This window comes from Drosophila ficusphila, unplaced genomic scaffold (assembly GCF_018152265.1).
Source record: "Drosophila ficusphila isolate 14025-0441.05 unplaced genomic scaffold, ASM1815226v1 contig_791, whole genome shotgun sequence".
In the NCBI taxonomy this organism is placed as follows: domain Eukaryota; kingdom Metazoa; phylum Arthropoda; class Insecta; order Diptera; family Drosophilidae; genus Drosophila; species Drosophila ficusphila.
In genome coordinates, this window is record NW_025064737.1 from 8,231,820 (window position 1) to 8,258,541 (window position 26,722).

The following is a 26,722-nucleotide window of genomic DNA, read 5'->3' on the forward strand; positions in this document are numbered from 1 at the left end:
AAATCATTTTATTCAAATGGCCAGAGTGTGAAAATCTGTTTGATAGCCTTAGTTTAAGGACGAAAGCTGTAGGAAAAATAATGGGGCGACAAACTGTAAAGTGGCTAAACAACAAAACATATGCAGTATTAAATTTGCTTTTGCCAAAATATATTTGCCGTGGGTGCCGAACGCAAAATTGACCTATTGAAAGTTTAATGTTTGCATACAACAATTTCCTGCGCAACAGAAACAGGCAATGACAACAACGCAACGCGAACAACGAGTACGTGGATGTTCTACTGATGCCGACAACTACAACGGGCTGTGGGCCAAACATAAAAATACGTAAAAAAAAAGGGAATAACGCTGGAAAGCTGGAAAATGAAACCCAAAACAAACCACAGCCAGGACGACGAGGACAACCGGAGGATCCGCCGGAGGAGGTCGCTCGACGGGAAGCCGCGCGGGCAGTTAAATCGATACACTGAGCGTATAAGCGAAACAAAACCAATACGGAAAGGCGGCACACTGCCAGAATTTGCATTTCGGGGGCTGTTACCTTGTCCTAGCCGGCACCCAATCCACCCAATCCACCCAGCACCACCCACACCACACTCCGCACCACCCACGAAGCCCTGCGGCAATGTGTGTGGGGCATGTCAGTGGTTGTCACCATCAGCATCACCATCAGAATCACCAGCGCCGTCAGCGCCGACGATATTGGCTTTTTTTGGTAGGATCGGGAGGAATCCGGGGGATTGGGGGGATCCGGACGCGCTACATGGGGGCGTCACTCTGGAAAAAATCAGAAGGCGACCTGACATCCAGAAAAACCATTCTATGCCAACTTTGCCCGGCCCCCGAAACGATTCCAATTTTCGGGATGGTAGCTAGGCAAAGTTCGCGGCCACCGTGTCTTGTATCACATGTAAAATGAGTCCTTTTCGCCGTTTATGGTTTCTTTTATTGTTTCATGCGAGATTATGGCCCACGCAGTCGCGGCCAGAAACCCATTAAAGGGAATGAAATTCAACGCAACGAGTTTTTAAATCATATTCAGAAGAGGAATATATTTTTTCGTAATCTAGGCCACTGTGGGCCTCACGTTTTTGTCCAGCAATTGACAAGCGATTTTCCGTTCAGTTTCGGACAAGTTGAAATTGCTAAAATTTGCAGAACATTTTTCAAAAGTGCAAAAAAAAAAAACACACCAAATGGGGAATTCACCCACTTTTATTCAAACTATTTTCCAGCCAACTTTTTGCCATACATTATTGAGACTTTGAGGGCGTGCGAAACATATTGAATTATTAACATTGAAAAATGTGTGAAATATTTAATTGCGAAAAGCGATTTTGGCAGCCGTCCATCTTGGAATGGAATTTCACTGGCTAATTTCAGTGGTTTCCCGTTCAAATGACAAGCGGAAAATCTCAAAAAACCGTTTGGCTGCAAACTACATTCCGGTGAAAAGTTTTCCCGATAAGCTAAAAAAGGGAGTGGGTCTTTCGGCCACAAAGTCAAGGCCCAACGACGTTGATGTAAACAAGCTGTCAAAGCTGCCCAGCATCGGTTTGATTTCCAAAGGAATGTTTCCTCTAAGTACCCTTTCTAACTTGGGTTCAATCTGTTCTGGGGAACATTATAAAAAATGGTAATAAAATTATTTAATTAGCTACTTGATTGTGGATACAATTTAAAGAAACAAGTTTTTCATTGAGTGGCTAATAGCTTTTTCTCCATCAATTTCAGTTAAGCCCAAGACAATTACTCTTAGCTGGAAAAGCAAGTGCCGTTTAAGTTTTAATCCCCTTTGAGTGCGAACAAAATCTGGCTTAAAGTTGGCCGACTCGATTGCCTGGGATCGGTTGGCCCGCCCTGCGAGGAATTCGATTTGGCCACTTTAATTACGACCGCGTAGGGCATATAGAAACTTCCACCGGCCAGAGCATCCACATCCGCCGGGTGGCGATAAGTATTTTGGCCGTCCTATCTGCGCTTCCGAATCGCCAACTCCCCTTTGGGCCTGCGGACAGTTGGAAAATTCGGGCGGAGCCATGTTAGCGATACTTTCCGATACATATATATTTGGCTGTTGTATTTCCGCTGCCGCTTGCTCCCGACACAAATTGCTTAAAGTGGAAAATTGCTGGCGCTGCATTTGTTTGAGGGGAAGTGTGTGCTTCTGTGTGTGTGTGTGTGTGTGTGTTTGTGGTCTTAAACTCACGATTCCTCTTTGGTTGTGCCTGCATTTATCTTTTATTGGTTTCTTCTATCTCTTCCGCAGTGTGCTTCCTTCCCAATCAAATCAATATTCGATTGATGCGAGCGCTATTATCTTTTTATTATGAACATTTATTTGCCGTCGGCTGGCCAATTTGCCAGCTAATTTTCATGCTGCCACGGCCCAAATTAGTGGCACTCCCGGCTGTGATTAATTGATGGGGCTGCTGCTGTGAGCACTTGTCACCACAGCGATTTGCCATAATCCATCACACATTGGCCTATGAGTCGGGGTTAAGGGACATCGCCGACGATAACCCTTTTCGGCCAAGGCCATCAACTGATTTCTTTATCGCCTTCGATATAAGCCAGAGATGTTTTATGGGAAACAAATGCTCAGCCTGCCTGCCTGCCAGAAGGTCTGCACCATCAGCAGTTGCTACAAAGTACGGATCGCAATCTCATAAACTCGATTCGAATATTTGCTTAAGAATGTCATAAAAAAGGCAAACAGGGATAAGCCGTAAAACCATGTCTAGAGCGATGGCTCCTAAACATTTAGCTTCCGATGACCCCGAGTGTCCCCCGCCCCTCTTTCCGTCCAATAATAAATATGTTTGGGCCGTAAAAAGTTCGGGCGGAGTTCGTTAAGCCGCGCCCGTTCGACTTTTTTAATTGCGCCCTTGGCCAATAATTTTTTATTGCCTTCTAAACGCCGCTCGACGTGCGGAAAATTAAAACAATTGTCCGGGTCACCAGCTCAGCATCCGCCTTCCAGGCATCGTCAATAAGTCGAAAAAGAAAATAAAACGGAGGAGCGCGTACCACAAAATTGTAAACAACATATAATTTGATTGTTCGTTCCACAAGGTTAGGAAAGCGTTTTATAATTAAAATTTGTACTGCAATGGCTTTAATTAAAGCCGCAAGGTGAGTGCCAAACTTTACGACCAATACAAATTGACGCCGCTTGGCGTGAGCTGGAGTTGGTATAATTCGAAATAAGTTTCGCACAAACTTTTCCTTCAAATTTATGGCACTTTCTTTCGGGGGCAGATACTAATTAGCAGTGGGCGAGATGGAGTCTCAGACTTGTTTTGGCGTCTAAATGTTAGCTTAAGCTACGGAGAATGTCAACAGAGTCCAAAGGCACTTCGTTAGCGAAAGGTTGAATGAACACGAAAAAAGCGGGGGTGGACTTTATCTGTAAGAATAATAAGGTTCATAATTATTAGGAACACTCCTTACTTAAAAAATGATTGCTAAAAGTATATGTTAAAAAATTAAATTTGTTTGTATTACCTAAATTTGTTTCTTTGAATCGAACATCATTTTTTATTTGTCATTCCATGATTTTTAAAAAGCATCTTGAATATAAATACAATCTAATTTAAGTTTATAAAAAATCTCCCCGGATCACTAATTATAATATATGTTTCCTCTCAAAAACTCTAGTTAAGCAAGCTGAAACTAACTCATTCATTTTTTATTTTCTTTACACACCCACGTAGGACATAATTATTATAAAGCACTTACTTGATATAGTCAAAAAATTTAATAAAACAATCAATATGCTTACATATTACCCAATATCATTTGTTTAAAGGCATTTAGGATATATTCACAAAATTCTTTCAAGCACTTCTTAAGTTTTATCTTGCTGGTTAAGCTAATAATAATTTATGTTGCCACTCAAAAAACTCTGGTTAAGCAAGCCAAAATTTACTTATTTATTTTTGGTTTTATTTACACACCCAAAGTAAAAAACGCTCATGCCAATCGGAACTTCGACTTGTTGGGGTCTACATCCTCGGCCTTTGTATCCTCCCGGCAAGTTTTTCCCCCTCGACATGACGAACGAATTTGCTGTGAAGACAAACTTGTTGTTTGCCCCTCAAGTTGGCGGGTTATCTCGAGTCGAACATCATCATCAGCAGCACATCAGCTACGTAGGAGCATCATCAGCATCCCGGCATCAGCGCCATCATCATAATTTTCTGGCTTCGCTTATCGAACTCAAAAAAAGTTAAGAATAATGTACACTTCAACATTTGTGCCATAGTTTGAAAAGAAAAAAATCTGCAAGAGATTGCGGAAGGCAGTGGCAATAGCTGATGCCACTGAAAGTGGCAGTGGCACCGGCAAGGGAGACAAAAGCCGATCCGAAAATAGCGAACATAACTCGGTGAAAGAATTTCCTCCTTGGTAGAATTTCCAGATTCTTTGTTGGCCCCTGAAAAGTTGGACAACGTGGGTTTTCCCTCAGTGTGTGTGAGTTTTTGGGAGCTTGGCAACGCAAATGAAATGAGCTTTAGCTGAATGGGCGGTTATCATTAGAGTCGCCCGATTTTGGGCCTACCAAATCGCACTGGCTGCTGGGCACTCGCACTGCGAAATGTGCAAATATTTAAAACTGCAAGCTGCGCGGCAAATTCATCAGCCCTAATAGCCTGCCAGTTGGGGAAACAATGTGCGGTTGCCGATAGTACACCCATTTGCGATTCCTCTCCAACGCTCCTTCCCTCAAATGGTGTGGCTCCCCAGTCGCGTATCTGTAGTCCCCACTTTCCGGGCCATTCCATCGGCGATGCTGCTCAATGCAAATGTTGTTGATAATGATTTGCATTTACGCGCATTAAAGCAAACCCATTTCAGGAATGAATAACCGGGTGTGGGAGTACACTTAGCCAAAAGTTTAGAAAAATGCAATACAATTCAAGTAATGTTATAAAATAAATAAAATAGATAGGTTTTAAAAAATGTCAATTTAAAAAAAAGCGATTTAAGCTACAAGACAAAGAAATACAAACAAATAAGACTATTAAAAATAAGTAAATTGTATTTATAGTTGTTATAAAACTGATTTTTATTTAAAATAAACTTTTAAGCTTCTTACAAAAAAGTTAATTAGTATCATATAAATATCACAAGTTTAGTTTTAGTAGAAAACATTTTTGAACAAAGAAGTTTCAGTGTTATTTTAAAACACTATTCGGATGTCCGTGCTGCGAGTGCCAATACAAAAATACGAGTGTAGATCCTGTTTCACTTCGCTAATGCGAAATGATTTGAATTCTTCGGACAGAAATTTCTTGCGCAAACGCAATTTATCTTACTCAAATTGAACCGTTCCAGAGATGCATGTCCGATAATGGCTTTGACGTATATCAGCGGCCCAAATACAAAAATAATGCGGATTAGCTTCAGCTTTTAGGGTTCGGGAAGGAGACAATGTCAACAGGAAGGAACGCAGCACTCTTTTCTAATAATTTGTTGACTTCGACAATTGTCTGGCTGTTTGGACGGTTCAACACAATTATCCGTAGATTTCTACTGACTTATTTACTCGGGAGTTATTTACTTTTTGGACCAGATTCGGGAACTTGGGCTGTATACTTTCGGTTTGACTTGTTTACTGTTTACAGAAATGCGAGACCGCAAACACAACTAGCACGCTCGGTTCAAATAGCCAACTTAAGACGACAAAAAACACTTGCAAGTCCTAAGTGCTTCGAGAACAAGGAGAATCTGTAAAAAAATATGTTAAAACACCGAGTGAAGAGGGCAACCAAATTCGTGCTGATGGCACGAAGTGCAAGGTGGAGTAGAAGGCCAACTTTGGACATCAAAGGATCATAAAACGCATTCGCTTCCTTCTCTCCGAAGGGCGGGACTAAAAGGGGTCCTGTCTCGGAGCTAACCCAATTATCTGGTCTCGACTCGACTTGCCACCAAAAGCAGCAGCAAAATTGTTACACGACAAAACGGTCAAGTCTGGGCCAGATGTCATTGGGTGCACTCGCCTCTGTTTTCCATGTACTCCTTCGGTCATTATGGGAAAAAATGCGAGAAAATTAAGAAGTTCTGGGGAAAAAACGAAATGGTAAAGCACCATGGAAGTTGAAAATGCCATGACAACGGGGCACAGTGGTCGGTCTTGTATGGAGAAGGCGGCCAAAAATACTTCCAGTAGGAATATCGAGTTGAAATTTTTTTTGTAGGTATATAATAGCGTATGAATGTTATATTTTAAGTATCAGCACCATTAAAGCCAAATATATCCGCTACCATCGTGTTTACCATAAAATGTTCAAAATTTGACTCCCAAATGCATACTACACTTTTTTTTAAGCGTAACTGACAAAAATTATATTTGTTAAACACTTAATTTTGGTTAAAAAATTAACAAAAGATAACAAAAAACGATGATTAACATAAATTTATAGTAAAATAAAAGTAATAAAAAATAAATTTTTCAATATATATTAGAAATGGTTACTCTAGAAAATCAAAAACTGATGAAAAAGGAACGAGGTACTCGTCTTCTTTAACAGATTCTGAACGGATTCGCAGCTATTCGCAGATGATTTTCACAGATAATACTAATTAAATATTGATTAACATTTTAAAAAAATTTCATTATTGAGAAGTTTTGGGAACACAACTTTTACCTTTGCAGAATATTGATGTTTAGTTCTGCAGAACTTGTAAAATTGAGGTGGATAAACAATTATTGTCACAGTCACATATAGCATGTAAAATTAATAAAAATTAGAAAAACACAATCTACAAACCTTCAACTTTAATATTCATTTCACTTTCGGATATTAAACGATTGTTTTATATTTTTTTTTAATTATTAACTTAACGCTTTCAAAAGACATGCGCACGCTTTCAGTTGATCGCTGGGTTTGTGCGCTCACTTTGCACCCCAATTTCTCCGCAAATATGTGGAGCAAGACAAAACTAATACTTGCTTTTAAAGCCTTGTTTTATTGATAAACAGATGCGCCAAACTTGAAATTAAAATTCCAAAATTGATTTTTTGATTTTTGGCCTATGGGACCGACCACTGTGCGGGGGTTGGACCAGACTTCAATTATCCTTTGAAAAACAAACACAAAAAATGTGTAGAAATGTGGGGGAGAATTGTACGTCTTTAAGGCAAATTAAAAGTAATTGAAAAGGATTACCATTTAACAGCATTTTTAATACCTTTAAGCTGGGATGAATATTTTCAATCAAAAGCATCGCTAATTGAAAACATTGTAAATATCTTTAGTGTCTTTAATGCTTAATGAACGGTAATAAATTGTACCCCTTATTCGATAGCCCACATAAATCTTGGTCAAATTTTAAAACGTTCCATGGCAGAATATCATATTTTGCCCATTGCCTTTTTGACGGCCATCAAGTTGTCCCGGTTCGAAGTGTGGAACGAGTTCAGTAATTTGATTGCCATTCGCAGGCCGGCTCAAGCGAAAATTCAAATAAAATTGCTTTCGAAATCCAAGCCCGGACTGGCAATGTTTTATCGGATATTGAATATATTTAGCGCAGAGAGAAAGGAATATATATAAACGCTGGATGAAACTGTCACTTGAAAGTGTTCACTTAACTTTCACTCTCCCTTTCTTCGTGTAGCTTATCTTAAAGTTTTATTTTTGGTTTTTCTTGTTGTTTCTCGGATCTTATTTTGCCGTCGAGCAAGGACATTTCCAACTGGCTTCATCTTGTTTGACTTTTCCTGCCTTGACGCGGGTCCTGCCGAGTTGTTGGACTTAAGCCAGCGGGGCTCCCCTTTTCGCCCGGGACTCCGGCTGTCGTCGGGCGAGTCAGTCATCAGCATCAGCAACATAGTGAAAAATATTTACTGCCTTTCGTCGGACTACCCATTCCCATAAACCCCAAACCCCCCTCCTGCCCCCTCCATCCCTCGGCTCTTTGTGTTTCTTGAAAATTGCTTCACTTCCGTCCATCCCACTCGCTGCTCGGAGAGAATTTTCCTACTTGACAGGACAACGACAAATTTTACGTGTTGTTCTTATTTTTACTCCATACTTTTTGTTTGTTTTCCCTCGTTTCGCTGTGTTTTTTATTCTCCCCGTTCTCGGGGAAGACAGAGATGTGATTTCCGCTGCAATAAAATAGACTGGCTACCTTAAAGGCTTTATGACCCTTGGAATTCGCCAGTTTATGGCTTGTGTTATTTTTATGCACTCTGCTTGGCCCTTTCCCCTTGGCCAGGCCATAAGTGTTGGCTCATCTTTGTTTTCCTTTCGTCACTTTGATGTACCAAGCAAGGTCGGCAGTATCATTGGAGTCGGAGCCACATTACCATAAAATATTAAATTATTTATGCATATCCCCATTGAGAAAATTCGTTTGCTGGTTGCCTTTTTTTATAGGCCACGTCAATTGAGGGAAAATCTTCCCCGAAAATGGGTTACGGTTTGACTTACTTAGCTTAATGTTGTCAAATACTTTCACAGCGAACAGAAACTGTAGACAAAATCCTGCGCATCTAATGACTTTTTGGGTTTTCTTTTGGGGCTTTAAATAATTTAAAAAATGAAAAGAGCTGCGAATAAAAGCAAACATTTCCCATTCACAAATAATAAGCTTTAAGTCTGATCAATCCGATTTCCGTTTTAACTTCAACTACGAAAATACTGGTTTGCTCTGGGCAAACACAAATATTTAAAAAGCGATTTTTTAATAAGCATCCACAAATTAAACTTCGTTAGCACCACGAAATAACTCATATAAAGAAAATGCGCATTTGGCATTAAAAGCAGATTTATGGCACTGAAAAATATACGAATTAAACCTTTTCCGTTTTAATCAATGGCCCGCCAGAGAATACTAATACAGCCAATCAATTAGTTAAGCCCGATAATATTCATAAACGATTTACCATCATCGGAATGAAGCAAACCAAAAGCACAGAGAGAACACAGATTTAAATAAAGTTTCACATGATTTATTGAATGCCTTTTAATTACGATGGATTTTTATGATTCAGTTTTATTATTTTCTTTTAATAATATTTCTCTGACAATAATCTAATTATTGATTCGATTTCACAACTCGAAATGGGGGTCTCTTTAAATTGAATTGTACATTAGATTGAATTCGGTATGGGGGAATATTCAGTACGAGACACGCAGACATGAGAGTTATGGTAACGTTTAACCTAATTACAGGACCGTCAGTGTCCGCTTCGGCCGGGATCCTGCTGCTCCTCCCTACACATTCCTCGCTATTTACAAGGCCGCCTTTAATTAATCTCTAACCTAAATTACGTAACTGCAGATGGCGCAAAAGCTTACAAATAATTGGAAGTCGGACGCCACGACGCCGGGAGGGCATGCGTTCGTTCAATAGGCGAGTCACGTCTGGGATGGCGGTGTGTGCATCGTGTGTCCCTGCACCGCCCAGAGGAGTCCAAGGATTCCCAGGAGAGCGAGCGTCGACAGGAACGTGCTCCTTCCGCCGGCCGTCGTCCTCGGAGCTGTTGACATGATGGCCGATGCGGAATATTCACCTGTTGGCCATCGCAATTCGTCGCGGCGGCGACAGTTGCGATTAATATGAATCATTCATTTTGGCACACACTCAGGTAGATAGGATATGGCAGGACTCTTGGGCCCCTGAGGCTCTTAACTTACCGCTTAGCACGTGCAGGTCCACCGACACGGAGACGCTGTTCGACGGCTGGCACGTATAATTGCCGGAATCCTCCTTCCGCACGACCGGTATAATTAATGAGCCGATCTGCAATAAATGTTTATGTTCAGCGGCATTCGACTAGCAGATTAAGACCGCCCGCCCGCCCACTCACTACTCGTAAACACCCAACTAACCGTGTTCTGATTATCGCCCACGGTGCCGAATATATTGCGATCCAGCTGCGTGTACCAGCCAGACCGCTCGTCGCTCTCGCTAATCTTCTTCTTGCCGCGGAACCAGATTATGTACTTGGGCGGGTCCAAGGTGCCCCGGACGATGCAGTGCAGCGCCACCTTGCTGCCCGCCTTCACGAAGCGACTCTGGTCCCCAATCAGCTCAGTCTTGGGTTCTGGGAAGGAATAAAGAAAATAGTTGTCATTAGAAAATGTCGTGAAGGGGAACAATACTAAAATTCCCTTTTACCCATCATATCAATTGGTTGGGTTTTGTAAAATGATTTAACCATTGCCTACCATAGTGTACAAAGTAAAAATAGCATTCTGTTTAATATAATTTTAACAAAATTTGTCTGTGCATACGTTATAATAAATCTTACAAGTTTTCGAGTGCTAATTTTGAATTCGAGAGATGCAATTACATGCAATCACTTATACTACACTTATAGGATATTGTTTTGTATTAATATATGAAACTATTCTTAAATTAAATGTGATAATCCGCATGATTTTATAGATAATTTGTAAGCACTCACTGACTATCTGCAGGTGCACCTTGGCACTCAACTTGGGCTCCGTTGCCATCTGACACTCGTACCACCCAGCATCGCCTGGCTCAACGTATTTGATCTGCAGCGACCAGGTGTAATCGTGGTCCTCCTGGAAAATCGACTGGAACCGCTCGTCCGCTATAAAGGTGGTTTCGTCTACACTGATAATGTGATTATCGCGCATGCGCACCCACGAAACAGGTTTGTCCGACAGTCGATGTATCTGAAAATTGGATATTTAATTTAGATAACGCTTATCGGGTTTATTTTAACTAAGAAAGAAATGAACAGCTAGCCCCTTTTTAATAAGTCAATATTTGTTCACAAAACAAATTTAATCAGCACAACTTGTTTGGAAGATGTTGGTAACGATATTCGTAATAGCTTACTTAAGTTATTTATTCTCCTGAAGCTAAGCATAAACAATCAAAAGTCCTTTAAAATTATTCCCCCCTCCCAAAATCTGTCAACTATTAAAGCATCAAAGCTCAAGGCAGCGCCAGCATTTACATAACTATTATTATGTTAATCTTTGGCAATCTGCCGCTAATGAGCTTTCACATTACACAGATTGCATTCAATGTTAACTAATCCATACATGAATAATTACCCCGGGCCGACGAGCTAATCCGGCCACGTTTGCCTGTCGTTTCGGCGTTAAGTTGCAAAAGAAAAAAAAGAAATCTGACGGCTCAAGCGAATCAGCGGACGTTAAATCTGAGATCCGAGTAAATGTCGAGGTCCGGAAATGGAAATGAGGTCGGATTCAAAGACGGAATCCGGGGATGGGGATGCGCATCTTTTGCTAAAATATTCTCACAGTTGGCGCTTCGCTTTGTCCTTAGTTCCTGCTCCTGTTTTAGCCCTGTTCCTTATTTTCTTTCGCCTGTGGTCCGGCACAGATCAGCATAATTTCATTTGCATATCAACAATTCATTCTGTTTACGTTTATTTTTTATGACGTAAACAAGCGCCTGGGCTCAGGCTTCTATTTGCCGTTTACAATTCCGCACAATTTATAAATATATACTTTTTGCTCTCCCTCTTTGCAGGACCTGTTCTTTGGGCTTTGTTTAAGTCCGTTCAGCAGATATCCTTATGCACACACACATGTGTGAAAAAGGAAAGAAACACCTACGAACGCATGTAAATTTGATGTCTGTTGTAGCCTTATGTAAAATACACTGTGCAATATGTATGCATGCAAATAAGTGTTTCGCTTTTCTCTATCTAGCTGTATCTGAATCTGCGTCGTCCGTGTATCTGTATCTGTATCTGTATCTGTATCTGCGGATGTGTGGAGGCGTGTCTGTGTGCAATATGTAAATGCTAGTTTTATCTCCGGTCCGTTGAAATTAAAAAGGAATCCTGAAGCAGTGGGAGGATGGGCGCCGAGTCAGTCAGTCTGTCGCTGGCTTGTCTTCGCTTTGGTTTAAGTTTCGAGGAATTTGTAAGTGAGTCAGGGTCGTTTGCCTTGAGTGGTTAAAGTCTTAGGGCTGGAAATTAAATCCCTGGTGACGTGTGTGGCCTTAAGGTCTAGCTAATCCGTTAAAGATAGCTGGGGGAGTTCACATTTTTGAATTGGTTGAAAGTCCTTTGGTTAACCTAATTTTTCTGGAATTAGTGGTAAAGCTCTGCGGAAGGGTAAACAAGTTTTGTAAAATAATTGGCAAAGGTCTTCCTTGGGCTTAGAACGAAAACCAATTATGGTAGGTATTATCTCAACAGACATACCTACGAAGAAGGTTCCGGTAAATGTTTGGATGTGGACATTTCCACGCCTTACAAACTTTAAAATATTCATGAAGGTTTTCTACCTATTTATTATATTCAATTAGAATAACTCTTTAAGCTGCTTAACCAGCTGTCAGCTACTTATGAGTCGTGACATTTAATTCAAATATAATATTCGCAATTAAATGTAATCTCCTATTAAAAACCTTTTCCCAGAGCGAACCTTTAAGGATTACCCGACTTATATCACACGAAGCTCCGCGCCACACAAACAAGTTGACGCAGCGGATTGTGTGTCAGGAACAACAAACAAATGCACTCAGAAAATAACGCTGTTATTCTTGGAAACACTTGGCAACCATACTTTAGAAACTAATTATGAATTATTTTCACTAAACAATCATTATTTAAAAAACTTCATTTAAATTATTTTTAGAATTTAAAAATGAATTAAAACATGCTTTATATTTAACCATTTTGAAAACAATTAAAGATTAAAAAATCCATTGCTAAATTTCCAAAACATTTTTACTAGCATACTTATATGGGCTTAATGTAAATCCCTTTCTGATATTTTTCCTAGCATATTTATTTGGGCTAACGGTTTTTGTTTCCTGTGCACCCTTCACTCACCTGGCACGGCATGTAGGCGTGGTTCCCCATCTGGGCGGTGATGTTTAGCACGGGCATCGTGAGGTTGCGTCGCAGCGCCGTCCCCGCCCCCTCGGCCGCCTCGCGGTGGGCGGCCAAGTAGGAGTGCTGCTCATTAAAGTTCTGCCGACGCTGCTCCTCCGGCGACATTGTCACCGCTTCGGAGGATGCGGCTGCCGCTGTTTTCCTGGCAGCCTCCGCCGCCGCCGCCTCTGCCGCTAACTTGGCCGCCTCGGCGGCATCGGCAGCAGCACGGTAAGCGGGCAAATCCGCTGCCGCAAAAACGGGAAACGGAGGCAGGAAGGTCGGTATGGAAAAGCCCTTGGTCAATGAATCAGCGACACCCGGATGCATCGCCGTCGCCATCTTTCCACTTCGCTCTGGCAGTCGCTCAATGGAGTTGTGCACATCCGTTTCCGTTGATGCTGGATAAATTGTTGATATGAGCGCCGCTTCTGCTGCGGTTTCACTTGATGCAACTGCTGCTGCTGCTTTTGTTGTTAGTGCAGCTTGTGTTGTTGTTGTTGCTGCGGATTGTGTTGCTGCTGCTTTTGCTGTCACTGAGGCTTGTGCTTCTGCTGCTGCTGCTGTCTGTGCCTCTGTTTGCTCTGTTGTGGCCTGAGTAGTTAGCCCAATTTGTGCTGACTGGCTGGCTGCTATCGTTCCTGCCGCTGCCACATCTGCTGATGACGTGCTCGGGGCTACGGCCGTGGAGCTCCACGAGCTAGTCGGCTCCGTTCCTAGTAATTCTGATTCTGATTCAGCTGCTTGTGCTGCTTTCGCTGCTGCTGCTGCGGCTGGCTTTTTTGCTGTCGTCAAGTTGCTGGCTGTCGTAATTAGATCGTTTTGTGTTGTCATTGCCCTATCTGGTAAAGTGGATCTTGTGGCCGTCGTAAGCTGTCCCTCAGCAGCTCTCGGAGTCCGTGTCAGTTTCACCGGATTCGCCCGAGGTTCCGGATTGCTGCAGGTGACAACTTCTGTGGGAGAGCCAAAAAAAAAAAAGCAGAGTACGTTTAGTTAGGGCTTGTTTGGGAATAGGGACGGCTAATTACGGGGGGTTCTAATTAAAGTTGGTCATTTGCTAAGAGGGAGAAATGGAATTAATGTTTTAGGCAGCTTAAAATTTCGTTTTTAGGGTACGTATTTAAAGGCTTTTCCAGGAACATAGAAAAGTAGAATTGGATTGCAAGAATCACCAAGTATTTTTCCAATTTGTCCAATTGTAAAAAGACTTCCAAAGTTTTTAGAAATGTGACCCAAAAGTTGGTAAGCTAAAACTTTTAGGAAAAACTAAAAAAGTTATTAGGTCCTTGCACCCAAATATTATCACCTTTTTTTGGACGGCGTCCTCGAATCAATACCTTTCCCCTTTGCTGCTTTAAATTATAATATTCTTATCAGCAACATTTAAATTCTCGCTCGACAAGCGAAAAAGTCCTAAATAAACACGTTTAATAAATGTTTGTGGCGCACATCAAAGCGTCGGCGAATCAAGGAAAATTATTGCAATCGGCTTATGCAAGGTGGAAAATTTTGAATTTAAATTAAAGCAAAACAAATAAAATGTCCCTCCCTTTTTGTTTGAAATGAGTATAGGGGTCCGACACACACATTCCCGTTCTCAATTTCAGAGGCACATGTATTTCGTTTCAGTTAATTTTCAATTACGCTTTTATGCTAATTAAAATCATAAAAATTTGCCGCTTAATGTCACCGCCCGTGGTGGCTTTCATTTAATTTTTGTTCTCTGTTTCCTTTCCACTTATTTTTTCCCACACTTTTTTTCTGCTAAAAGTTGTTTGTTTTTTGTAGCTTTGGCTGCCTTTTCCTTTTACCATTGCCGGTTTCTGTTTCCCTTTTAAACTTTTCCTTTTTATGTTTTCGACTTTGTGCCCTAGAGGAAAATTAAGCATAAAAAATAAATGGTAACTTTAGCCTCATAATCATTTCATATACACGTGAAACAAACGTCCGCGGCAGGAGTAAACTGAGGCCCAACACACCAACTTCTGCCTCCTGGCACCTCGTTTAGTTAATCAAATTAATTGCCTACAAACTACTGTTTTAGTTTTCTAGCACATACACGAGCATATTTACTATTTTTTGCCCGCATTAGCCTGTATTGTTTCCCACAAATAAAATGTCACACATCAGATCTATCGGGAAAATATTTACACAATTGATGGCCGAACACAAAATCTATTTGACTCTGGGCAAGTGATATAAGGGCCCATCAATAGAGTAAAACTGTATTAAAAAGATTAGAAAGCTAATAACTTTAGGCAATAAATTCGCAGGAAAAATGAAGAAACATTTTTCCGACTAGGCAACGAACACACCATTGATTAGCTCAACACACTGCCACTCAAAAAGTTACTTTGAGCAACTTTCTGCCCCAACACTCTGGGAAGGACATGTTGCCCCAGGACACTCATACACTAAATTTGGAGGCGGACAGCAGAAGGATGATGTGAAGCATGAACTTGGCAGTCGAAGTCATTGAAAAGAAAAGTTTTTAGCAGACCGCACCACAGCGAACAAGAAAATAAACATTTCCGTCTGCATGCGAATTTGTTTGATTTCAATATTTTGGTTAGCTTTAGTTTTTGCTATGATAACATTTTTTTTTAACATAACATTTCGACGTAAGCAACTCTTTAAATGACTTTGTTTATCCAAACTAACTCTGAAATATGCTGCTACATGAAAATAAATTACACATTTTGGCTTTCATAACGTTAATTCGAAATTCGGTTTGTAAATAGTATCACAATCACAAAAGGCAGCTCATTTCTTTGATATCGTATTCTATAAAATCGGAAATATTCGTGATGGGAAAGCCAACTCATTTGCGGTAAACTTCCAACCAATCCCAGCCGGTTCAATGCTTCCCAAAATGTGGGATGGAATGAGAAGCCAGGGATTTGGTACTGTTTTCAAGGGCTAAGATATCAGTGGTTTGATAAAATAGAATTTGCATTTTTAAATTATTTCATTTCACGTGCTTGTCAGAGCCTTGATTTAGGTAGAGCAAGAAATTTCAGCCACTCTCGTTACCTTTCAGCTGCCCAGATATTCTACGTGTCTGGTTGCACACACCAAAAAAAAAAGCAAAAAGAAAAGCCAGGGAAAAAAGTGGAGGCAAAAGTGAAAAAGAGGGAATCCACAGGGCAACCGCATAAATTTTACCCACGAAATCATTTCGAACGAATGCGTGTGATTTGGTTGTGTTGATAAGGTCCACCCCAGGCCCATTTGCCTGTCCACGAAAAAGGTTCCAAGCGGATTTTGGTTAAAATGCAAATTGAAAATTTCACTCCCACAAAATAGTAAATTTTAAATCCACTGCAGGGAGGTAATACTTTTTTTTTTGGTTTCTTTAGCTTGTTTTCGTTTTGTTTGGTGTGTCAAGTTGGAAGATCCCAAGGGGGTTAAGAAAAAAAAAGAATCATTGAAGTAACGGGTTGCTCAAGGCAGACTTTGCATTTTCAATTAAAACCGATTTAGCTGGCAATCAAATCGGTTTTGATTTCCCTCAAAGGATTTTGCTTAGTCAAACAAAAACGAAGATGTATTTTTGTGGTGCATTGGGTATTTTTTAGTCCTTCTAGAAAACCGAAAAACCAATGCTGGTTGCAAAGAGTGCGATATGCGCCCACAAACTATCCCCCAAAGCCGATTAATTTACTGGGTTTTTGCCGTGTCCTCGCTTTGTTTGGCTTACCAGGGAAAAACGCCTATCCCCATACCGAAGTGTGATCTGGCCATTTAGAGCACTTGACGACAGTCGGGCAAACACACACACACACACACACATACAAACGAGGCAAAAAGAGTGGAACGTGCAATAACACTCAAATTGTTTTCTTGTTTTTCCTCAACGAGAATTGCCCGTTTCCATGGATAGTGTCTCGAATACACACATTCCCCTTAAATCCCTCACCCGATTATGGACCCGACGGGACTGGGAGTTCATATTTTAAGCCGGCTCCAGCTGAAACGCCAGCGGAATAGTAATGCCCACAAATTAGGCTGGCGGCTGACGCAAAAATTACTGAAATTGGCATTCTCTCGACCGGTGGCAGACAGAAATGGCCAGCACACACGTCCACCGTGGCCAACACTTATGTAAATTGCGGAATTGGCTTAGGCCACTGCAAAATGAGCAGCCGCATTGGGAAAAGCTCGTCAGCAACTCCAATGCCATTAAGAGTGGCAACATTCAGGTAATGGGTTTGTCATTAAAGTATAACAAACAAGGAACGAAATTGCACTGCATTTCCAACCCTTACTCCTGAAATTGTAAGTAATAATATTAATATCGCTAAAATCAAATGTATGCATAGTCCAAAAATCGTATTAAAAGAAAACTACTGTTCCCAAAAACAGTATATGGAGCCAACAAAAATTAAACCACACATGCACCATGACAACAGGTTAACACAAAAAGCCAACTAAACAAACATGCCCTTTCGATGTTTCTGGCCTCAAAGACCCAATTTAACCTGGCCAAAAACCAATTTCTGTCCTTGGGCAACTGTGTGCGAATGCTGGGAAATAATTAAAAGAATAGTGCTAATTTGGCCAAGCTATGCCGTAGCCAAAGGCACAATAAAGGCATGCGAACATGCGTATGTCTTCCCACAAAAAACGATTTGCGAAACTTTTCCATTTTAATGCCCTTAAAATTGGCTAAGCCCTCCCATTGTGCTGATGTCTGCCATGTGCCATGTTTCACTTTGTATGCTGCAGCCCTGGTCGGCCAATGACGTAGTCACCTGAAGCATGACAGGATTGCAGGGGAGCTGGGGGTATGGGGATTGGGTCCAGACTGTCCCATATGGTGTACTCGTCCTGGCACTTTGACCCCTTAGTTAATATTTCATGGATTTTGCCTTTTATGGTGCAAAATCTAGGGTAAGATAAGGGGAGATAAAGGGAGAACATGAAAAAATGATTGGATTTAGTTAGTAGCACGCTTTTTTTTTTGCTTCAGTATCGATTAACTTGCGTAGGGAAAAACTGAAATTTAATTATTCTCAAAACGTTACTTGCGCAAAAAATAAAAGTCGTTCGATGCACTTCACGGTCGAGTGAAGTTATTAAACATTTTTGCATTGGAAGTTTTGCTTACATTTTAGTTGAGCGAGATATTAATGCATAGCATACTTTGCTCACTAACGCTTAACATATTTTAGTTTCTTTTTTAAGAATAAAATTTGCATAAGTATGTTAATTATATATGTTGTATTTTACTTTTGAGTAGCCTCTTTGGCTCCACTTTTTTCTGGTTCAAAGCATTTTCAACTTTGCGTCTCGCTGAAGGTCAGGAGGTCTTAATCCGCGCAATCATCGTGGCGCGTGCATCATTAGCGTGGCATCAGGACACTCAGGATGCTTGGGGAACTCGCATCGGATGCTGGTCTTCATTTTTCATGTAATTATAAAAAATATGCGTGGGCCGACGAGCCGAAAAAGCACGCAGTAATTACATGTCCAATAAAAAGTCATGGTTGTTTGCAAGGACAAAATGGCGGCGGCGGCCGTAATTAAAACGCCGAGCGCTTGTGGCCAAAGGAAGACGGAGAGCCACTTGACTCGTGGCCATCTGAAGCTCATCCGCACCTGTGAGGGCATCCTCCTCCTCCCAATCCTGCCCGCATCCGCCGACTCTGGTGTTTATGGGAAAAGCCAGCAAAGTAGCAGCAACCATCGACACACATTCTGGCATAAACCAGAAAACTTTTCACCGGGGAGCACTTTGGATTATAGCCGCCTCGAGTGCACATAAAACACGAGCCCGAGGACTCAGCTTGCTGCATCTATCTAACTTATGAGTAACTTCGCTGGGGGTCAAAAGGGGGTGGAGGGGGAGGGAAAAAGGAACTCTGATAGTTGTGTCGCCAGATTTGTGTTTCTCCAGCTGCGGGCTGGCAATCTTAATGAGTCCCCTTTGGGGGCCGCCAAGCAATTAAAGTTCAAATGAGCCAAATTACAAGCTGAGAGTCACATCAAATGGCGGGCCTTGGGGACGTATTTATACGAAAAGAAATTGCCGTGGGGTTAAGAACAAATTGAGAACACGATCTTAAAAAACCAAAGCCAGAGCTGAGATTTAAAAAATAAAATATAAGGTAATCAAACCAAATAATAACCAAAAACTAATTAAAAGTTTCGTCCGTTGAATAATTTTATATTTAAAACTGTAAAACATAAGAAACTAGTAGAATATAGTAGCTCCTGAAAAATTCAAGCTATGCAAGTGAACAATGCGCATAATAAAACATTTCTGAAAGGCACGCAGCATAAGAGGGTGAACTATTTAATAATAGTTACTTTTAAAAATTACATTCGACATTCCCTTTGTCAGGAATCTCCCCTAAAAAATAAATAAGGACATAAAGGAAACCGTCGTCTCAGCATGGCCATTAACAACTTTACTTTAGCACAAGGCTAACAACTTGCCACGGAGAACAGACAACGTGCAACGTACAACAGTGCGTATACGCAACACTGGGCAATGCTCCAATTTCAATTTACTGCGAAACTGAAACTGAAATGAACCTCAAAGGGCGAAAGAGGGCTGCTGCTGCTGCTTTCGCTGCCACTGCTGCTTTCTTTGCTGTTTTACTTTTTGGCCCGTTTTCTGGGAACACGTAGACCGGGGAACACGATGCCATAAAAATAAATTGAGCCAGGGCACACAGTCACCGAGAAAAGTGGGCGTGCCGACAAAGAACCAAGTGGGCATGAAGCAGAGAAAGGCGGGAAGAGGGGGGAAAGGGGGGAGAGGGCCATATTGAACACCCCCTCCCAGAGCCCCCGATCCCGATCCGTTGTACAATTTTCACAGTGACACCCAACATATGTTTCAGTTTTGAATGAATCCTCGGATAATGGCGGCAAAGAGCAATTTCCCACTAAACACAAACATTTCCCCTCACCGACAGCCAGGGAAAAGCCGCTCGAATAACAGACTGCCATGAAATAGCGCAGCTCTCACCCCCTTCAAGCACACCCACACACACAAACACACACACACACTCATGCAAATGTATCTTTAATGCGTAGACAGCGTTTCTGTTTGCCAACTCACACAGATACTCGCATTTATGCAATCTTCATAGGATCCCATGGCTGTATGTGTGTGTGTGAGTGTGAGAGCTATTTATTTATTTATTTATTTTGTGAGCATTCGCATTTTGGTAATTGTTTATTGATCGATTTGATAAATGCCACTTTAAATACAATTTTTCACCCCTGCTTGATTTTTACTCAAATATTTATGGCAAAGCCAGGCACTTGTGATCAAATGTCATCGCAATGTGCATAAACATAAATAATTTATGACACAAAAGGTTCAATCTGACGAAGATGAATCCGTCAGTGGGGTCGGGTCGAGATGATAAGTGAGCTGTGGTCTTTGGCAAAAACCATTGGGGAAATTAAAAGCCAAAAAAAGTAGGAAATCTTAATTTAGATGGATTTAAAATGGATTTGATTTGGTTTTTAGGCAGAACGGATTTAATGAATAAAACATATTTTTACAAAGGGTTAAGTAACCTTTTACCTTAATAACAATGACTATAAAATGAAAAGGGAAATCAAAAAGCAGAAAGTTTTGCACTGCCATCTTGACTTTGAATTTAAAGAGCATTCTTCAGAAATTTCAAGTACATTTCCCATTTCTTATTTATTTTGGCTTCGTTAAAGATATGGTTTCTATGCTCTCTGATTTTTCCGTACATAAATCAAGAGGAATAATTATGCAGAATCTCAACATCACAGGAATATACAGTAAGACTGTTCTCTTATCTAGTTTATTTTTATGGCTTTCCTGGAAAATATTTACCTAACATTTTTGGTTTGGGAATGGAGGAAATTAAAGTAGAAATTCTTCTGGGAAGAAGTCCAACCGGACAGCTATAAATAAGTAGGCAAATGTTGACCAGAAATACAATAATTTTTCATAGGGCCTCCTGCCAGGACATAGAATGCGGCACATCCCTTTTTTCTTTGCCACTCCTGCTGCGATTCATAAATTACCACTGAGGCCCGGAGGATTGTTTCTTTTTTATTTTGGCGGTTTGTCTTGTTCCTTTCACACTTCGGCAAGAAATAAAGACAAGGCTCGTTGACTGCCGCTGCACTTTGTCATTTGTGGGTCATTTATCGCTACGTCTTCGTCGCTGCTCCACCACCCGGCTTAATCCCCCTTGGCCATACCCCATTGCTATTCTCCGAGCAATTAAATGGCCCATACACACACACACTTGTTGTTGTCTTTGATTGCCCAAAGCGTCGACGCAGCTGCAGCTGCTTCTGACCCCTGACCCTCTGAATAATTTAAGCCCACATTTTGCGAGCCAAAAGCGCATCAAGGCTATTCGGCTTACATTGTGAGCGTGATTGTGTGTATGTGAACAGGAAATTGTTAGTTGCATGGCGAATGAGAAACAGTGGGCCAAATTGCGAAACGAAAGTTACACATCCGCAACGTTGGACGCCTCCAAAGAAGTGAAAATAGAGTGGAGGGTGGTTAGGAAGGAAGGAAGTAGATACATCTATCTTCAACATTGTGTATTAATTTCTATGAAAAATGAAAATGAAATTCTGTTGCAAAAACTGTTGAAAGAATCTCTGAACTTTATAGGAAATTTCTTTAAATTTCTTTAAATTTTAACTGAAATAAAATACAATAACCTAATTATGAACTCTCTAACATTAAAAACAAAATGAAATTGTTACATGAAACTGCGACCCACATTTGTTAGTCTGGATTTTTCGCACACGTCAGAACCCATATTATTCAACGCAATTTAAATTTCATGTGTGGTATGAAATTCCGCGGGGTTTCTCGGATTCAAATAAAGCCATGTGATACAAATTACTCCACCGTTGGACATTTTGTTGACCTGGGGCACTGTCATGTGCCCGCCTCAACTTTGCTTGTGTTACAATATTTTCCGTCATCACAGGACCTGCCGAGTCTGAGGTCAACTGACAATGGATGTGTGTGTGCGCTTGTGTGTGTGTGGGTCGCACACTCACGACGCCTAAGGGCTGATGATGCTTCTGCTGTTGTTATTATTGTTGTTGTGTTGTTGTTTTGGTCTCTCCGCAAACCCATTTATAATTTATGAAGGTAAGCAAACACTTTTGGCCCTCACAGCGACCACCGCACACACGACGCAACACGACAGGACAGCAGGACACGACATCTCGACCCCGGAGAAGCCTTAAAGGATTTTCGGCCATTTGGCCAGGTGTAACCAAACAGAGGATCAGAGGGGAAAGGTCAGGCCGAGTCAACCTGTAGGCCGCTTTGATTCGAGGCTCAACAACTTTGCCGGCACATTCTCGAAATTAGCAGGAATCCGGCACTATGCAGAAGGCAAACACAAAACTATTGCACAAAATCCCCGAAAAATTTTCGAAAAAAATTGGAATGAGGTTTTCGAGAACAAAAGCGACGGCAGCAAGACAAACTTCGGCCGCATTATATTTTTGGACTATTTCGTGGGAGCCAGGGAGCAGTAGTTGGCTTACATCTGCTTTGTTGGCCCATTCTGTATTTTGGCATAACGAGTTGCACTCAAACTTTCCGAAAGCGCATTTTGTGAAGAGTTGTAATGAAGGGGTAGCAGGGCCACTGAAGTGGGAAAAGCGTATAGGGGATAAGGGATTTGCCAAGGATTGGGGTTTCACTACGGAAAATGTGTTTATTAAACATTTTTTGGCAAGTTTTCAATTTCGTTAATGCCTTTGTGGGGCATTGCGAAGACAAAAGGGCGAAGCGGAGCATTAAATGGGGTACAATTTATTGTTTTATTTTCGCCGTGATTATCGGGCCGAATAGGGAAGTTGAGCAACTGCGTGTGCCACACAGAAGGCAATGGGGTTAAGGACCTGGCAAAACAATATTGTTCTCACAATTTACGGAAGCGGTTGTGACTCGTATAAAAAGTTTTCTGCTTTAAAGGGGCGGATAATCCCTCGTTAAGGTAAAAAGTTATGTTGTGGTGAACAAGTTTCGTAGTAAAATAAACAAATCCTGATTGTTTACAAACAATAACTCATTAGATGAATTCGTTTAAGTGTAGCTTTAAAGTTTTTTGGGACCTAAAGTGTTAAAGCAATATGCACATAGCTCGGAAATTTAGTGAGTTTTACAGAATTTTTTAATCAGAAACTTTACCTTTCTGACCTTTCGGATCTTTCGGACCTTTTGGACTTTTCTGATAACGTACAATCCGACACTTCTGGATTTTCCACTTTCTTCTCCTTTTTTATCACATTAAACACCATTACCTCCTCTTCATCAGAATAGGTTAATATCTCCATCGTATTTTCATCATCACTCTCGCTCGATTGCTTCTGTGAGACACTCGTGATTCGATCTATAAGTTGTTTTGGACACTCCCTTTCTTCTATTTCTTTTCTTTTCCTGAAAGCTGTTTCAAGCGTACATCTTATTTCTTCGTCAGAGAATTCTCCTTTCATAGAGTATCGGTTCCCAAACTTTGCGATGTATTCCTCTTCAACACCCAATCGAACGACATACCTCAAAGTCTCTTTTATTTTCCTTTGTGGGACATTGAGCTCTTTGGATACGTATACCAAAAGCTGCCGAAAACTTATTGGTCCTTGTTGTTCCTTAAGTGCAGACACTATCAAACCACCCATTACTTCACAATATTCCATTTTTCTGAAGGATTTTTACTACAAATTTCTTAGCTGCTTCTGACTCAAAAAGTGTTTTTTCTCAATCACAGAATTTTTAACAACTTATGACAACAAATAAACAGATGGCTACTACTAATGCCAGAATGTGTTAAAGGTTGGTTACCATATTTAAAGTTGGAAAAACTAAAAGAGACAGAAATAACTAAAGGAATGTTATTGATAGGAATATTATTGTATTAACCTTTGAGACGGTTTTTCGATTGTAAATATTTTAAAATCTGGTTGCCTAAAAGTATGAAGCATTTTTTAACAAGATTAATGCAGCACACAAAAATCGATTAGTAATTTTTAGCCATGTTTTCTGTAAATTTTAAATTCCAATTAAATATAAAATTCAATTGCCATTAAAACCAACGAAACCAACAACAAAACCCAAGAGAAATTTTGTTAGGTGAACTGGGTTGGCTTAATTAAGTAAAAAAATCGAATTAAATTTTATAGAAAAGAGAAAAACATGAAGATAAAAGTGACTGTGAAACTCTCCCCCAAAAAAACCTTGACTGCAGACTGCCGCACAACATTTTGTCAACTTTTATGGGCTATTGTTTTGCTATTTCGCTGACCCCGTGGCTTGTTCTAATCTAATTTCAGCAAATCAAATGAAACAATAGGAAGCTCAAGTCCTGGCTCCCATCCGCCGCAGTTTCCAAGGACCAGATACGCAGGAGACAATTGCCATCCCACCCCTCCTCCCTGCTGATCCAGAACTACTAAAATAATTTGCCAGCAACCATGTCGCGTCTTGGGACGAGGGCCATTATCCATGTGTGTTGTGTGTTGCCAAGTGTTTATGCGCGGTTCCTTTTGCCCAGTACTCCAAATTCTTGGGGGATACCAAAAATACGGGAAGATAAGAAAATTCCTATGTAAAATTGAAAATTCTTCTTTGTATCCAAGCTTAACTTAAATTACTCAGTATCAGAGGGCTTCTCAAACACACGAAATACTCATTCAAAATAATTTGTAAAATCACATTTTTATTTAAAAGTACGAGGTAAAGCAACCGTTTATACAACTTCCCCCTTCTTTGGAGTGTGTGTTGAACGTGAATGCGTTAAATTAAATCAAAAATGTATGAAAGTCACACGCACACACTGAAGTAGTGTGGGGAACCCCCGAGCTGTACTTACGTATCCCAAAGCCAAGTGCCAGGACGAAAAGGACGGAGCTGATGCGCAGCCAAGATGCCGGTCGGGATATATGGAAAAATCGGCGACACCGCGTCGCTCCTCCTCTTCTGGTTCGTCCTGTTCGTCCTGCTGTTCCTGCCACTGTCATCTCGGTTGTCAGCGTTGCTGTCCGGGTCCTGGTTCTGCTGATTCTGGTCCTTCTGTTGCTGCTTCTGCTGCTGCTGATGCTGCTGCTTCAGCTGCTCCTGCTGCTCTTCTTCTGGTTTTAGTCCTGCGTGGCAGTCCCAGTGGCCCAGTTCCTGGCTGCAATGACACTTACAGCGCCTTTTGTGCGCTCATTGTCCGCCAGCCTCCAATTGGGACTCGTTTGCGGCATCGAATCTGGCTCCTTTCCCCTCGCTCTCCTCGCTCCTTACGACCAAAGCCAGGATCTGCTGATTGCACTGCGCCGTCTTGGCTGGCAAACTTTGTCGCATTCTCTGCTCCGTTTCCCAAATCCCAGCCGAAGTCTCGTATAAATAGGTTTATTGAATTAATACACTCGGGGCTGGGAGATCCTAGCTTGCCTCCCCATCGAGGTTTTATCTAACCACTGTGCTGTTCCATTTTATTTTATTTCATTCGATTTTATTTCTATTTTCCACAAAAAACTGCCACAACTTTTTCGATGCGTTTTCTCAAGCGATTTTCCTGCAGTCGCATTGTTTGCTTACTTGGTCTTTCGTCTCGTTTTGCACTATTTTTGTGTGTTGGTTGATTTATATATTTATTTAAGTGTTTTCGCCTTTGTTGAGTGGTAAACTTTTATTGGCGCTGCAGTGGCACCAACATAGACAAATAAACTAGCATCAGAATTCGGGTTTATTGTGTGTGTGGTAATCCAATTTGTTTATTTGGCTTTTTGGCCTTCTCGAAAACTTATTTAGTTGAACAGCACAAATTCGTTTAAGCCCTAATAAATACATTCAACCTTACAGGTTTGTTTGCCATAGGATTTTATTGTACTTATTAAAATGGTTTGCCCATAATAACCAAATAATAAACCAAAAAAAATAAATGAAAACAAAGTGAAATAATTGTTCATTTTAGTGAAAACTATAGAAAAAGCAAAGACTGAAAAAATTGTAAAACCTAATTAAGGGCTTAGTTTTTGTGAAATTTTAAATTTTTTCTACCACAATTTAAGTCCTGAACTGCATTTAAAAAAAACTTCCTCAAGAGTAATTTTTCATGTTCAACTTTTATTTCAACAGCTCAATCAGGAAAAAAAAGAACCAAGTGCATGAACTTGCCAAGAAATATAAATCAAGCAATTTCCACTTAAACTTTCATAATCGTTTTGCAATTAATAACTTAAAATTTTCTTTTCACTCGATCTCGGCTCACTTTCTCGTGCCGCCGCACAAAAGTTAATAGCTTGCACGGCTGCCATGCAGAACTATCACCCAGTGTTCTCGATGACTAATGGGCAAAACTTTTGGCACATAAAAACCTGAAGGAGCAGGACCATTTATAGTGTTTAACAAGTTTCACATTGCTTTTCCATGGCCCTTTTTTGCCGTTTAAGGTTCTTGGTAATAAGTTACAGTGGCCATATGGCCGCGCTTAAAACCAATTGCGGTTCATTTATGTCTAACTCGGCTGGCTTATATTTAACGATTTAACACGTGAGAAAACATTTACACTTCAGTAGGAATTTATCGCATAATCCGACTTGAGAATATATATTTTCTTTCGCCTCCTTACGCTTTTTTTACTCGCTGCCCGAAATGATGCACAATAATCCCTTTTTTACGTTACGGCGGACGCTTACGCATCCTTGGAGAAATCCTCGGTTTCTTTTGGTCCTGTTTTTGCTCCTTGTGTTTTCTTCAGTTCAGCGCGGCGTTCTAATATCCATTTGAATACGGCAAGAGCAAACAAATTTTAAAAGTGATTTCGGCAAAAGACACTCGACAGGCGGCACTGCAGGACACTGACACAGGACACCCAAGGGGACATCAAGTGGTTTAACTTT

The 26,722-nt window shown here is 40.9% G+C and overlaps 1 protein-coding gene across 3 annotated transcripts; it reads right to left on the reverse strand.

Moving 5' to 3' along the window:
- Positions 1 to 8,996: 8,996 nt before the first annotated feature.
- Positions 8,997 to 25,657, reverse strand: LOC108088058 (la-related protein 1). Of its 3 annotated transcripts, none has more exons than XM_017185697.1 (6): positions 24,706 to 25,657; positions 12,812 to 13,806; positions 10,430 to 10,667; positions 9,852 to 10,066; positions 9,657 to 9,762; positions 8,997 to 9,532 (listed from the first exon to the last, which is right to left on the reverse strand). In XM_017185697.1, exons 1-6 carry the CDS (start codon positions 24,851 to 24,853, stop codon positions 9,378 to 9,380), a joined length of 1,857 nt encoding a protein of 618 aa, XP_017041186.1. In that variant the 5' UTR covers positions 24,854 to 25,657; the 3' UTR covers positions 8,997 to 9,377. The 3 variants fall into 3 exon arrangements, with proteins under 3 accessions (XP_017041186.1, XP_017041188.1, XP_017041187.1); XM_017185699.1 differs by lacking the exon at positions 24,706 to 25,657 and adding an exon at positions 23,037 to 23,620; XM_017185698.1 differs by lacking the exon at positions 24,706 to 25,657 and adding an exon at positions 23,028 to 23,620.
- Between the last annotated feature and the right edge of the window lie 1,065 nt (positions 25,658 to 26,722).